Source organism: Amphiura filiformis, chromosome 1 (assembly GCF_039555335.1).
Source record: "Amphiura filiformis chromosome 1, Afil_fr2py, whole genome shotgun sequence".
Taxonomy (NCBI): Eukaryota; Metazoa; Echinodermata; class Ophiuroidea; order Amphilepidida; family Amphiuridae; genus Amphiura; species Amphiura filiformis.
In genome coordinates, this window is record NC_092628.1 from 79,817,112 (window position 1) to 79,833,367 (window position 16,256).

General features: G+C 37.9%; 2 protein-coding genes across 3 annotated transcripts in view; both read right to left on the minus strand.

The window, feature by feature from the left end:
* Nucleotides 1-7,699, minus strand: part of LOC140154274 (glycine amidinotransferase, mitochondrial-like) — a 32,399-nt gene extending 24,700 nt beyond the window's left edge. Inside the window, exon 1 of one of the 2 annotated variants that reach the window (XM_072176868.1) lies at nucleotides 7,489-7,699. The gene's annotated coding sequence lies outside the window, so the exon portion shown is untranslated. Of the gene's footprint in view, nucleotides 1-7,326 lie in introns of both variants that reach the window. The other variant, XM_072176863.1, reaches the window with a different exon arrangement.
* Nucleotides 7,700-8,704: 1,005 nt separating this feature from the next.
* Nucleotides 8,705-16,256, minus strand: part of LOC140154263 (glycine amidinotransferase, mitochondrial-like) — an 85,809-nt gene continuing 78,257 nt past the window's right edge. Inside the window, exons 5-8 of the mRNA XM_072176852.1 lie at nucleotides 11,952-12,139; nucleotides 11,043-11,180; nucleotides 10,230-10,461; nucleotides 8,705-9,986 (exon numbers count right to left, since the gene is read on the minus strand). Coding sequence (XP_072032953.1) covers nucleotides 9,760-9,986; nucleotides 10,230-10,461; nucleotides 11,043-11,180; nucleotides 11,952-12,139 — 785 coding nt within the window. The 3' untranslated portion in view covers nucleotides 8,705-9,759. The remainder of the gene's footprint in view (nucleotides 9,987-10,229; nucleotides 10,462-11,042; nucleotides 11,181-11,951; nucleotides 12,140-16,256) is intronic.

Genomic DNA, 16,256 nt, shown 5'->3' on the forward strand with positions numbered 1-16,256 from the left:
CTCCTCTTTTTTTCTTGCACTAGGGGGCGGGGGCCCAAATAGGCAATGCCCCTTGCCCCCCGGCAGCTACGCCACTGGATGAAACATGACATGTTTTGTAAATGTCTCACTTCAGTTACTACAGTTATGCTGGGCAAATTAATAGCAAATGTTTGAAACAACCAAACAAATGAACAAACAAACAAACACACACATGTCATGATGTGACTTGATCAGTGGCCCGGCCCCCAACTCAAATGGCACAAAAGTTGACAACCATGAGAGTTACCAAATTGCGCGGAAAAGGGGTTATTTTTTTACCAGTAGCAATGACCTTGAAATTGGCAAAATAGGGGGTATTTAATTTGCACTGTCCGTAAAAATTGACAGTGAAATTAGGATAATAGGGGTATTTAATTTGCACTGTCTGCGAAATTTTGATAAAAGGGGTAATTGAGAAAATCAAGAAATTTTATGTCAATAGGCCTATTTAGTGTAATTGATAAGGGGTGTTTGAAATTCTAATCATTGAAAGCGGGTGTTTGAAATTCTAGTCATTGAAAACCGCAAAAAAGGGGTTGTTTTTGGCCATATTTTGTCCTCGATTTTGAATGAAAAAGAGGGTAAATTTGATGAAAAATCATTGCAAAAGGGGGCTTTTGAAAGATTTGGTAACTCTCATGGTTGTCAACTTTTGTGTTGAGTTGGGGGGGGGCGGGATCAGTGGTAATTATCTGAACACTACTATAATGCACAAAGTATGTTTTCAAGCATTCTCTTTGTTTTATTTTGTATGCGGATATCAGTTCAGTTCAGACCAGGCTCAGTCCAACACGCAAATTTGTGGTAGATTTTGACTAAATGATGACATCTGAAATATTAAATGAAAAGATTTGTATTTGACATCGCGAGTTTACGCGAGTTCGATGAATTATAGCTAATTATGTAGCAGAACGGTAAACTGCATATCCGACACTAACACTCCACATGGGTACAGGCGTAATTCTAATAGCCTAAGCACAGCATGTAAATGAATCCACACGCACCAAGAACTAAAAATCGGGGAATTTAATTTGAAAAGGGAGAAAGTAAAAATGGGAGAAACCATTCTTGAGTGTAAAAAAGGGAGATTGAAAAAGGGCAAACTATTTTTAAAACGGGAGGAACTATTTGCCAAAAAAGGTGAAACTAGTTGCAGAAAGGGGGGAAAGTAAAAAACGGGGAACTATTTGCAAAAAGGGGAAACTATTTGAAAAGGGGGAATGTCAAAAAGGGGGATTTATTTGAAAAAGGGGGAACTTAAAAAGGGGACCTATTTGTAAAAAGGGGAAAGTAAAAAAAGGGGGAAACTCTTTGAAAAGGGGGGAAGTCAAAAAAGGGGAACTATTTTAAAAGGGGAAAGGAAAAGGGGGAATGAATAAGAAAAGGGGGGATTTGGCGGAGATCAGACACCGTACTGTGGACTAATTTTTTTTCGGCTATTTGCAAAAAGGGGAAACTATTTGAAAAGGGGAAAGTAAAAAAAGGGAACTATTTGCAAAAATGGGAATCTATTTGAAAAAGGGGGAAACTATTTGAAACGGGGAATGTCAAAAGGGGATTTATTTGAAAAAGGGGAACTTAAAAGGGACCTATTTGTAAAAAGGGGAAAGCAAAGGGGGAAACTCTTTGAAAAGGGGAAGTCAAAAAGGGGAACTATTTTAAAAGGGAAAGGAAAAGGGGAATGAATAAGAAAAGGGGGATTTGGCGGAGATCAGACACCGTACTGTGGACTAATTTTTTTTCGGCTGTGTAATTAGGGTGATTAAAAATTGGGAAAGTTTTGACGATTTTTCTCATCTTACTACCCCTACCACAAAATGGTGATTTTCGGTCGAACGAGGGGCGAGGAACGAGCCCCGCGTTGAGCAGGCGGCATAGGAAGCACAACACGTGACGTACGTGGCTGGCGAAGATACAGGGCTGACAGCCCCATTCAAAATACACGGTTAGCAATTACAAATGGAAAATTAACATACTTGCAGTGGGGTACTTTGTCGAACCTCGACGGTTTTAGAGTAAGATAATTTTGCTTTTACACCACATAACAAATTTAGAATTGTTTGTGAAGATTTCATGATTATGTGTTAATCCAATGGCGACCTCAAAATTGGCGATATCGCTTCCATCACCGCCTGAGTTGAGAACGTAAAAATCCCATTTTAAAATCACCGTCTTTTTCTAAAACAGGAAAAGTCACTATTGAACAGGTGACATACGTATTATACTGTTCTCCACCATACTACTGTCAGCATGAAGTGATAAATCTTGTATATATGTACACGTGACCATTATCTTTCTTTCCATATATTTTGTACACTTGTTTCTGGCACGTGAGTGCGTGGCTTTTCGTCGTTTACGAGGGCGATGGCGAAGTGCCAATTGCTGTGGCATTACATTACGCTTACTGTATTATGTGCGCGGTGCCACTTGCCGGGGGGAAACTGGGACATTTTTGATAACAAAAACTCACATTTTCACCCATTTTCCGTCGGCAAGTTTTTCTGCCTGTCACACATCGCCCGATCGGCCCTACGTACCAGAAACGGAGGGTATTTTAGTAAACCGTTGTTATTCTGTAATATATTAACAACACATCGTATTTTTTAAAGAAAAAAAACCCCGAAAGTTCCAGTTATTTGTAGCCTATTGATTTGAGCGCGAATATAATTTACGGGTTTTACATGTATCTATGCCTACGTAAGATATCCATGATCGCTGTAAACTGCAACTTTTAAATTCGGGCATTTTTCTTGAAAAACACTTAGGGACCGTTCACAAACACTTGTAAGTGGGAGGCCTGATGCAAAAAGGGGGGCCCTGAAATTTTTTGACCCTCCTAAGGGGGGGGGGGGCCTGAAAAAAATGACAACAAATTTTCCTGGAAAAATTGAGTTTATATGCTTTTCTATGGGGTTGACCCATAATTTTCATGTCAAAAGGGGGCCCTGAAATTTTCGAGGTCGGTAAAGGGGGGGGGCCCGAAAAAATTTTGCGATAAATTTTTTTGCATCAGGCCCCCCCTACTTGTGTTTGTGAACGGTCCCTTACTGAACGACATTGCACGAATGGGGTATCAAAATGTGTATAAATAAACCATCTATTTTGTCTGAATTAAGTTGATAAACTATGGAAATTAATTTATATGTTTGCATGTTTGCTTAGGTCTATAATCCTTGGCCCAAATCTATGGTTATATGAGTTTTGAAACTTTGATGACTGAGGAGTAAGTACTTCCATTTTTTTTATCATCGTCACTATATCTACCTGTAATGAACTTAATTGTTAGCTATCCAGAATTCACAGGTCATTGAATCTTTGAAAAAAAAAATTCAAAGGAAATTATTCAAGCTTCTTCTCATGAATCAAGTATCATGGAAACCTTTGAAACAATAAGGTATACATAAATCCCGGAGATACGAATCATTTCCTATCAACAATTGATATATTATTTGTCAATTGATTGCGGTGAAATTCAGATATTTGCCTGTTCTGGGCCATTACTTTTCTATATAATATATTTGACATTGACATAACGGACACTCGTGTGTACCATGCACTTTTGCATTTTAATACTTAGTGTTCCTTATTACTGAAGCCTTAACGATTTCGGTCAAATTTTAATTTGACCATTCTTTGCCAAAAAGTTATACGATATTATTAGTAACAATGTCAGGAAAGTTTTCTGGTCAATTTAAGCCAAACTAATGAGGTAAAATGAAGGAAAAACAGCCGCTTAACTGTTGGGCTCTAATGGGGATTTAAAGTCATAATATGGCTTAAATTCAAACAGGCTCTGTTGTCCTAAAATCACACTGAATTTGGTTGAATTCAATAAAAAAATTGACCGAACTCATTTTAAAAGATCGTACATTACGATCTTTAAAAAAAGCAAAACAAGCAAAAAAAACCCCACTTTCAACCATATTTTCACTGTTTTTGAAGCCAATTCTAGCACTTGTTCAGTGGGATCATGAAAATCCCTCTCTGACATTACAAAATCCACCAGTCCTATACAGCGCCTGGTTGGCCGCTTGACCCCCTCCTCTAGGAACAAGAACTTGTTCTAGCCAATTCTTGATCATTTTCAACACATTCAACCAAAAATAATGTTCATTGGACTTCCTGTATATTCCCGAATTTGGCGACTTTTAGATCCAAACGGAGAGAGCCTTCAGACGCGTAGCCGAGATTTCTTGATTTGTCGGAACATCAATCTGTTAAATAAAGATGAAAGGGGTGTCTGAGGGGCATGTGTCCATTAAGAAATGTTTCAAAATGAAGGCCCAATTGAAGCCCCTCACTTGATGTACTTTTTTTCTCTATTTGTGTGTACAATTTTTGTTGTTTTATTGAAAAAGTTTGAAATATTTTTAAACTGGACCATTTTTCACTAATATTACTTTTTTAAAAAGGTGCCCACAAATAAATTATTTTGCCCACCTAGTAAATTCAACCAGCCCATTGCCCTAAAATGCACACCCTATTTATTATTGCTTGGAAGTATTTTACTAGGGGAGCTAGAACCACATCCTTTGCACCCCCACAAAACCGAACCACACCAACCTTTTTGGGTTCCTGAGATGACCTATAAACATAATCAGGTCCTAACTAGGACGTACCGTTCTTGAGTTATAACCAACAAGGTCAAAGGTCACGTTTCTGGCTCTATGGGGGTAAAAGCATCAAAGTGCTCCGATTTTGCCAAAAGAGGTGTAAAAATAGGATTGCACCACTTTGGGTGTTTCGTTACGTAGGTAACACAGCAAAATAGGTCAAGGTCAATATGCCTCAATGGTACTTGACCTATTTTGCTGTGTTACCTAGGTAACGAAACATCATAAATGGTGTAATCCTATCCTTATTTGAATTGATTTTATCAAAACGAACATTTTGATACCTCTTTTGTCAAAATCGGAGCACTTTGATATTTTTGACGCCTATAGGGCCAAAAACGTGACATTTGACCTTTTTGATTATAACTCAAGAACGGTAGGTCCTAGATATGTCAAACTATACATTTTCTGAATCCTTGTGACTAGAGGAATGAATGCCCCCCTGCCACCTGACAAAAAATGAAAGAACAAAGTGCCCCTCTGACAAAAAATGAAAGAGAAAATCAGTGGGGCAAAGGAATAGAAAAGGATAAGGAGCCCCTTTTCTACCAAAATTCACCCCGATCATGAGCCAAAATAGTGTAAAAACATTGTAAAGATAAAGCCCTTTCCATCCTGATAATGAGCGAAAATCCCAAAATTTAGCTCGCTACGCGCCCACATCGTCCCAAAATTTTATTTTGCCCCCCCCCCTACCAAGAAAGCTGGCTACGCCCCTGATTGGAATGGTTTTTAATACAATTTGAGCAAGTTTGAAATTTGACCCTATGCCAAGTTCGATGACCATTTCCCCCTGCCAGTTATATTTTTGGGAACATCCTGATTATGGTTTTGGGTAATTTCAGGAACCTAAAAAAGTTGGCTTGGTTCGGTTCTGTGGGGGTGCAAAGGAGGTGGTCCTAGCTCCCCTAGTATTGGGCCTCGCACCATATAATACCACACAATTTGATTTGATTTATTTGCGTTACAACTTAGAGTAGGAATAAATATCAAAGAGTATGAAGCTAACATTATTTTTGAGCAATTTCCACAAAAATTCGAGTTAAAATCTTGATTCGAAACAAATTCACTTATTCACTTCACTGTAGAGTTAAGAGTCGTGGGAAAATTTCCTTGTATTAACATTGATAATGGTCCTAACAAAGGCTTCTCACTAGGATAGTTCATCACAATATGAAGCAAAATATTATTGATAAGGCTGAAAGTCAAAACGTGTTACCTGTTCAGACTCCCTGTTCATGGTTTATTATTAATGTTCAAGGCAGATATAATATACAAACAAACTGGAAAAATCGAGCTGCATACCTACCAAAATATTGTTGGTTATGGTAGAAGATATTTTGGTAAAGTGCAATGGCGTAGCTTGTGGCGCCCATGCTTAAGGATTCATAATGCCCCCTATTCTTGAAACAATTGCGCGCCAAATTTGAACAAATAGGGCCTACCACTAATTAAATTAAATTTGGTTATAGTGAAGTTGAATATCGGTCTTCCCGAACATTTTGACTTTCATCGCCTGGAATCGATGCGATGCTGAATTGGTCGCTTCGGCGCCCCACTAGGGGTGGCGCCCAGGGCAAGTACCCCTTACCCCCTCGCTACGCCATTGATATGGTGTTTTGAATGAACCATGGAGGCTTAACAAATACCTTTTAACACATAAATGAATAGGAACTCTTATTTGGTGGCATGCACCCTGTATTTTCCCCATATGACATGTGATGTATGTCCATTGAAAAGCCCTTTCAATGGACATACATACTCACATACCCACAATATGTCCCTATTTATAAAGCCGTTTTGATATCAGAAGGACATCCTTCGTATTCAGAATGTAATTCGATATGTCTGACGTGCTCTAATGTCCCACAAAAAATACTGTGCAAACGTTCATACCCCAGCCCTTAACCACGTAACCGTGACCATATCATTTTTGCCTCGTTTTTCTATCTGATCCTGTGTAATATACTGGGGTTACCCAAAAAGGTGGTTTTGTTACATTTTGATGTGCAGCTTGGATTTCAAAACACTGTCTCTTGAATATTCCTTCACTTAGAAGATTCAATTAGGTCTTAAATTGAGGCTAATTTATTCTATATTACTCATGTTTTTAACCTGTTTTAAAATAATTTGTAATTATTTTCTTATGACGTTTGGCATGAAATGTGCCAAGGGTGGTTGAGGATTAGGAGGAGGAGGATTAGGAGGAGGGATTCGTATCGTTGATCTAAAACCCCCATTAAAATTTGAATCTAGTAAAAAAATGTCTAAATGAACTCCCAGACATCTAAACCAAGTAAATAAATACAGAAGGTCATTTAAAAGAATAATACTTGCTCAGAATGATTGTAAATATGGAAAAAAGAGGTGGGGTTAAATCCCACCTACTTTGTGATTGCTTTTGCCCGCACTCTCTCATTTTTAAACCGATTTCCATTTTTTTTAAAAAGGTGTCAAAATGCTCAGGAGGATGAACCACTTCAAATGAGACGTGTAGGTAAAATGTTTGAATCATTTCATTTTTTACTATGTAACACAAAGGTACCCCAGGTTGTGACACAGGACCATCTTTCTTTCCATATATTTTGTCCACTTGTCTCTGGCGCGTAAGTGCGTGGCTCTGCTTCGTTTTAGCACGATGGCGTAGTGCCCCTGCGTAGTGCCCATAATAAAAACGGGAATAAAAACTCACCTTATCACCGATTTAGGAGCCAATTCTTGACCGATTTCAACTAAATATAGTTTATTGCAATTCTCGTATATTCCTCAATCATCCGTATGAATTTGGCGATATTTAGATCTAAACTGACGTAGCCTTCAATGTACATACATACTCACATACTCATAAACTCACCCCAACACCCGCACAACAGTTCCCTAATTATACGTAGTAAAACTACCGGTATGCTAACTGAGTACATGGGAGCGATCACTAAAACGGGAAGCATCACTGAACATGTGATACCGAATTGCTATTTACATCGTTTAGTTTTGTATGCGCATAGCGACAGACACTAAGAGATCATAATATCCATTTTATGGAGACGTTTTTGCATACACAGCCTTCAAGTTGAGTGTTTACAGTTGCAGGGTATATAGTATGTATGTATACTAATGAAGGACCAGTTTATATTTTTAATTACAACATTTTATTCGGAAAAAGAGAAATCATCAGAAAACAAAATCACTCAAATGCAACTTTACATTAACGGTTCAACAAATAACTTACAAAAATAAACATAAACATAATTATTGGCAACTCGTTAATGCATTGGCAGTATAAATTTGGGCGTACATATTTCTTTCCTACCGAATCTTTGTACTGGGTTTTGTAGTCGCTCAGCTGATGGCTGAGCGATTGCAAACTATTTTTAGTTCGCTATGCGCATACAAACTATTTAGCTGATGGCAAACTATTTTTGTTAGGTGAATTATTTCGGTAGGAGATACTTTTCCAAACCACCCAAATTTCCTAATTTGCATATGCAAACTGAGCACACATTTTCGTCCCAAGAGCTTCCAAACAGAGAACAACAAGCAGCGAATGTCTCCACCACAGTCTTTGATTACACTACACGGTTGAGTGCATAGCAATGTAGGAGCTGTGAAGCTTCTAGCTAAAAAATGGGCCTCTTTGATTGTTTTTGTCGAAACCTCAAGTGTTCCCTTCATCCAATCAGAATTGTTTTTTATATCAAACGAAAGCTAACACTTCCCCCTAAAACACTTTTAGTCATTAGGTCAACAGATAACACAATTCAATGTAATAGCAAGGCGAATGTGGAAAATCTGTTGAAAACTACCTATCCAAGCACATTTTTGGACCAAAATGTAGGTGTTAAAAGTCAAAACCTCAAGTGTTCCTTACAATATTTTTCAAATTTTATGTCATTAAATGAAAAAGCACTTATATTCTCCATACACTAGAGTCGCTAGAATGAGCAATGGTCAATTCTCTTTAAATTTCAAATATTGTGCTAAAAGTTACTATTTTCGCTTGCTTTGTCATACGGTTGTAAATTCAATGAACTATGACTTTAAAAAAGAGCGCTTAATTACAAATTGATATGTAGTAATCTGAGATATTTAATTTTGCACTAAATGTAAAACTTAGGATGTAAAATAAACAATTATCAGTATCCATTTGAAAAATATCTTGGGCATCCGTCTCTTTATGCCAAATTTTCCGACAGTATGTCACGTTGCGGAATGATTCAAGGAGCGTTGTGGAATGATGCTGTGTGTAAAATCCCATAGAAAATGAAAAGCAGTCCATGTCCATATGACAAAAATGTTGATTCACATTAAAATTCAAGAATTTTTCCAACACCACCCCATAATGTCATACAGAAATCTACGCCACTGTTAATAAAGGACAATTAGTCACAAGCAGGGCTCAAATCTAAATGTTAACAGTAGCACTTAAGGATACATTCTCTTGGGTCATGACCTTGACATAGTAATATTTTTGACACGAAGACATGCATATCCTTCATATAAAATAACATGAATCCTGAAAAGAAGTGCCAATGTGCCATTTCCCCCTATTTTGTCTCCCGTTGCTAATGAAAACAAACCCCGATTGTATTGCGCGAGGTCCATATTCCAAATACTATCTTAGTTTCGAGTCCAGACTGCATGTGGAAATTTAAAAAAAAGCAGCGAGTGCTAGAATCAATGACCTACTTCATACACTCCCAGTCCCAATCAGAGTCTGAAAATAAAAACAGCAATGGAAAAATAATAATATATAAATCTTTCCCTTTCAGTTGCAATATAACTTTCGTATTTCCGATGATTATATCTAGGCCAAATTTGATGTTTAATATGGCAAAAACATCCCATTTTAGCTCTCAAAATTGCAAAAGAGAATGTACCCTTAACTTCTGCGTGTATAAAATTTAATACTAGACTATCGTCTATCGTTTTCTTTTTCGCATTTATTGTAACATTATAATTATTTCCGGAAAAAATCGCAATTGTAATGTTTCTGTCTGCCGTGCAACTTTTAGAGTTACACGCCCGACTGGAAAGTGCCCAAAAAAGTTAAGATCCAGCCCTGATCACATCAGATATATCTTAATCACTGTCTTAGCTTGTTTCATAGCTTTTCATTGCCTTGGTTTTACAAGTACGATTCCAATTTTCCACGACGACGGACATCACAAGTCCAGCAATGGAATCCTCCTCCAAGGGAGTTCGCGAAACGTAAGGAGACTGGAATAGTCTTGATACCCAGCTTCTCAAACATCTCAATGGTGGACTTTTCATTTTTGTCAACGACGACACGAGTGGGGTCCAGCATTAAGACGTTCATGGATAACCATTTGGAGGTAATCCAGAGGGGGTGATCTGAAATGAAATAAAAAATAAAAACCATACGATGGCTTCTGTCTCAACCTTTAGAGTATTAATTTGTCTTTGCTCTTATTACTCCCGTTAGTGAATTGGATAGCTTTCGGCTGCTCTGACTTTACCAGTCTATATTCGCTGGCGAAGTGATGTAAAAATCGGACTAACTACCATAGCAATATGGTTTAAAAAAATTTATACATTTGGCTTTTATTGTCAAAATAATTTAATCGTAGAACGTACCATCGGGCATCATAGGTTTTGGTGGATGGACGATCCTCCAACCTGCTTTCTTAAACATCTCGATCTGGTTGCATGGTCGGTCTGGATTAGCAAGTACTATACCGGGACCAATGATATTGAAGGTAGCATCGATATGCAATGGATAAGGATGATCATCAAATGAGAGAACATGGATGTTGTATTTGTCTCCAAGATGTCTCCGCATCCATTCTATGCCCATGTTATTAGTTACCTGTTACACATTGAAAATACAGTAATTTAGGTACTCGTCTCTACGTTTTTCCCTTAAGACAGACGCAGCGGCAATTTTGCGGTAGTATTTTTCTATTTCGGCAGAACTTGCCGCAGCGACTAAATGTAGTGTTGAATTCATTACGCGCGCCAAAGTCATTTGTCTAGCTCGTTTGACTGGTATGGGTGCGATACCCAGGCAAACGAGCACCGAGACAACTGGCTTTGATGTGGGTAGTGAAGTCGACACTGTATATCAACCACTGGGTACCACTAATACTCGGATATCAATAATTTTGGCAAGGACGCAAACACGGACACACTAAGCAGGTGTTACAGAATTTTTAGCTGGTGAGAAACCCTGGGGTGAGAAATAAACCGCTGTATCTGTCGCAGTGGGAAAATTCCCGCAAAACGTCGGAAAACGGAAAACAGTGTTTGCCACAACAGAAAACCACATGCAAAATTGCGGATTACACCAATCTTTTCAGCGGAAAATCGTAGCAGATAGGCCCGCCCTAGCGGAAGAAGGTGATTTGGAGCAACTTTTAGTATAAACTGTACGGGCATGTATATACAAACCTGACTTCTCTGCGCAAAGATATCCTTGCCAGCTCGTATGAAATCAGCAGCATCGAAGCAAGGCTCAAATTCCGTGGTGACAAAACGACCCTGTGTGACAAGCTTTTTGCGCTCTTCAACACTGTATTTCACGTATTCCTTTGCAAAATGAAATAATTATTTTGAATATGAATTTTGCATATTTGCTATTCCGATTTTACATCGTACACAAGATAGATAAACAAAGAATAAAATTAAGGATCAAATATCAAAATTGCTCAGATCTTGTTAGAAATCACGCCAAAGTATTGCTCTGATCGTAGCGAGTCAGAAAAAGTATGGTTTGAACTATTTGAGATGTATGGTGCTCGAATTATATGCAAAAAGGTCAAAGGTCGTAATTTGGCCTACCTAAAAAACCGCTGTAATTTTTCATAAAAAATTGTCACTATAAAATGGCCTAATTAATGATACCTAATTCAAATTTCAAATAAAGAATAGTTTGCACCATTTAGGATGTCTCGTTACAAAAGTAACTGAATGTAAAAACATGGCCTTTGACCTTTCTGCTTAGAACTCGAGAACTCTACGCTACAAAAAGACCAAACTATACTTTTTCTGAATCTTTATTACCAGAGGAAAATATTTGTGTGGCTTGAACCATACTTGAACAATGACCCCCTGTGGAGCCCAAATTTCGGTCTTTGATCTTTTTGTTTGTACTTTGCAGATAGACTAAGACTATACCTTTTCTGATTCGTTTTGACCAGAGCAATAACTTGATGTGGTTTTGAACACAATCTGATTAAACTTTTTAGGGACATAACTCAAGGCGCATGGTGCATTTTTGCCACCAACTTGGTTCCTGCATTAATATAAAAAGAATGCACATAATAAAACACCGTACACTCTGCAACTACACTAATTTACCTCATCATAAAGTTCATCACTCATCTGGGGCTTAGGAGCAGCAGTCCATTTAGCGCCACCATTGAAGTATTCTTTGAGAAGCGACCTGTAGGCGCGATATTCAAAGAATCTGCTACGCCACGCCATAGGACTCTCTATTATCTCATCACCGATGACAATAAGAAGATCCCGAGGTATTGCAACATGACCTGTATTTAGTTATAAGAACATTTCTTTCTCATTTTTAATAAGTAAGTAAGTAAGTAAGTAAGTAAGTAAGTAAGTAAGTAAGTACTCATATTCACTACATTATGGAGACTGTAACGAGTTCAGCACTATCCTTTTGGAGACACATTTCCATATGGAGACATACATAGTGTCTCCACATGGAAATTTTGGCAAAATGTTCCTGTTGCTTCCTAATTCATGCAGACAAAATTTGGAAGAATTAACACAGGTCATGTGTTGTTGAGACATGTCCTTACAGACCCTAAGTAACTGCCTGTAAAAGTCTGTAAATCTGCTTAAAATCACTGAAAATGTCTAATTCAAACTTCAATAGCGCCCTCGATGGCCACACAGGGCAAGTCTCCACAGAGTGGTGCTCATCTCATATCATGTTAGTTCCGTCTACTCTATGTAACTGTGTCTCCATAGGATCTCCGTAACTTCACTGCAATATTATAGGCCTATCTAGCATGGTAATTTGGACTAAATTATTATCAGGGGTGGGGTGGAGGAGGCTTCACCCTGTTTCCCCCAATGAAAATGTCTATGGAAGGCTTGATTCAGCCCCTCTTGCCTCCTGCCCCACCTCTGCCCTCACCCATTTCCAAAAGTCTTCAAAGGTATGGTTACTCCATTGCATGAATTCTACGCAATGTGGAAGGCTTTCCCCCTCTTCAGGGCCCGATTTATACCTTCCCTCATGGCCCTGGGCCAGGGTGAAATCCTGGGCCCTGGCTGTAGCTGCGGGAGCGGCCTTCCCCCCACCCTATGCACGGAAGGTCTGACCCTAAGTTTTCGCCAACTATTGTGATGGTCACTATATTTTATATTTTACAATATTTTATTTTCTTATAATAATTTTTCATATATTTTTATTCTCTGGATTTTGGGTCCCCGTAGATCTCGGGTCCTGGACCCGGACCCAAGCAGCCCTGTGGTAAATCCGGCCCTGCCCTGTTGCCCCCCCCATGAAATGAAAGTTTATGTAGGTGTATATTCAGCCCCCTCTTGCCCCATCCTGTCTCCCCCCCCCGGGTCTGGTTAAGCCACTTGAATTAAATGATGATTAATAATAACTTGCATGGAGCTACCTGTTGCATGCTGATGATTGATACACAGTCACCTGCACATACTTCTTCAGCCATCACTTCCACTCACTGATAGGGTGTCACAAAAAGTGATCCTATCAAAAATAGTCTGTTTCGAAAATCAAATGGCTTCAAAGGTCAATTTTTTTATGTCATATTTTAGTATAAAGACCAGCCTCTTCAATGCTTTTTGTTTCATCGCGATAGCGTTTGTCAATCCGGAGAAATGCGCCATTTTCCGCATGATAGCAAAATCCAGTTTGTGCCACTTTTTCTACATGTATTCAATGGAGGTGGTCATGTAGAAGGAAGAGGACATTAAACAGTTGAACAGAACTTTAATTTCTCATTCATTCTGAAACTATAAATTTCATTTTTCAAGAGCAGTAATAAAGACTTTTAACTTTTTAACTAACAGTATCAGATGCCTGATTTTCACCTGATTTTACAGACGTTTACATCATCATGTGGATTTTGTTGCAATTACATTCTGTTTGAGTGCAAGTGATGCAGCACAGAATGTTCAAATTAGGTAGGCCTATATCAAATCCAAAGTATGGAAAGAGTACAATATTATTATTTATGACTTAGATAGCATAATTTCGAGATATTTTGATATTGATTTATTAAAGATTTTACCAAGAGAAATGTTTGAAAATAAACTGTTATTGATTTTGTGAGCATGTCCTTGTGTTCTTTGTACCATCTGTAAGTACCGTTGTTAAACCATGATGATTGCAGCCATAATACAAAAAGTGGCACAAACTGGATTTTGCTATCATGCCGAAAGTGGTGCATATCTCCGGATTGGAAAAGGCTATCGCAAAGAAACAAAAAGCATTGAAGAGATTGGTTTTTGTACTAAAATATGACTTCAAAAAAGTTCGACCTTTCAAACCATTTAATTCCCAAAACAGACCATGTTTGATTGGGATCACTTTTTTGTGACACCCTGTGTATCACTTCATCAGTTGTATCTACTGGTTTTAACAGTGCCTGTGGTGGAAGTCCGGAGTCCGGTTGCTATCTACCGTTCAATATGGACACTATATGTATATACATTATAACATCTATACCATGGACGGCGCAAGCAGGGGAACAGGAGGATGCCCCCGCCCCACTGAATTCTGAAGGAAGAATAAAATGGAGGGGCAAAACAAATCATGTCAGGGCTGATATAAAGGGTGTCCCAATAAAAAGTTGACCCTAATAGCCCCCCCATTTTCAGGTCTAATAGTAAACGTTATGCAAATTATTTTTACATAATATGTAAAAAGTGTAGTTTACTAGCTTTATAAAATAGAAAACACCATGAAATTCGGTTCAGAAATGACGGAGTTACAACTACTTTAACAAAGCGGCAAGTTAGGGAAAATTGGGATTGTCTATGCTACCATAGACTGTAAAAAGCAGTCCATGATCAGACTTAGCATCTTTATTAGCCTACACTGGCTATCCAAGCTTGTGCATTTTCATAGTATGAGCTTGGAACGGTCCATGGATTTCCCATGGATTAGCATGTGTCCCTGACGGACCAACCTGGGTAAACAAACAAACAAACAAACAATATTATTTCACTTTTAGCAATTCAATTAAAAAACTGTAGTGTACTAAATATTGGTAGACAGAAAAGGCAAAAAGACAGACGTTTGGAGTTATGAATAAGAGAGTTGACAGGAAGTTGAAGGAGTTAGATTGTTATGGACACGATGGGTGCAAGCGCGAAAATGTTAAAGGTCAGGTCAAGGTCATCCGAGGTGAATTGAGTACATAGATTGTCAGATTGTAGATCACAATTCTGAGCTAAAATTGTTAAAGGTCATTTGAGGTCGGCTAAGTATATATTGTTGGATTGTCAGAATGTTCAAAGTTGTGTCAAGCGCATTTGATGTCAACTGAGCATTGATAGTCGGATTGACATAAACGTGGCGCATGTATAATCACAATTATTAAAGCGCAAGGTCATGTCAAGGTTGGCAGTTACTGATATAGATAGTTGGATTGTCATGAAACTTGGTTGAGATGAGCGAAAACACTTGATTCATGCACTCGACTCCACTTTACAGATTTTTACTAAAGTCCACCCCAATGTCAATAAAAATTCCCTTTAAAAAGGAAAGCCAGCCTCAATGTAGAAGAGGTCTTGTAATTAGTTTGGGTCCCCCTGAAAGGCATTTTTAGGATCACGCTTACATCCATCATGGTTATGAGTCCACCAAACCATCAATGATGCGAACATGCACACTGAAACAGCAAAAAACATTAGCTCCTATAACTCCTGATCCTGCCAACTCTTTAATTCATTACTCCAAATTGTTCTTTCTTTTTGTCTTATTAACACTGCATTTTTGTTAGTTAATTGGCTATAATTTTAATTCGCAATGTATAGTTTACTATAGTAGCTAGTGGCAATCACATTATAAATGTATTTAATCAAAAGGACTGATCACTATACAATCTTCACTGTATTTTTCTGAATGTGTTGATTGTTAGTCCGAAACTCCTGCGAAGCTATGAACATGGTATCTGACCTAATCCATTCTATAGTCTGCATTGTGTGTTTTCTCTTCAATCATTTTGTTGAATGTAATTTTATGATGAAATAAAAAAGATAGAAAGTGGATTTACTTTAGTTATGTTTCATTTTATTTATAATTAATAAATAAGTTATTAAATTAAAACGGCAGTTTTTAGTTAATTGGCGATAGTTTTATATTAATTCGCAATAGTTTATAGTAGATAGTGGCAAGCACATTATAAATGTATTTAATCAAAAGGATTGAGTACTCACTGTATCTTCACTTTTAATAAATAAGTTCTTAAATTAAAACGGCAGTTTTTTAGTTAATTGGCTATAGTTTTATATTAATTCGCAAAAACTTTTTTTTACTGTCTTTGAATGTGTTGATTGTTAGTCGTAAACTCATGCGAATGGACATGGCATCTTACCTACTCCATTCTATAGTCTGCACTGGGTGTTTTCTCTTCATTCATTTTGTTGAATGTAATT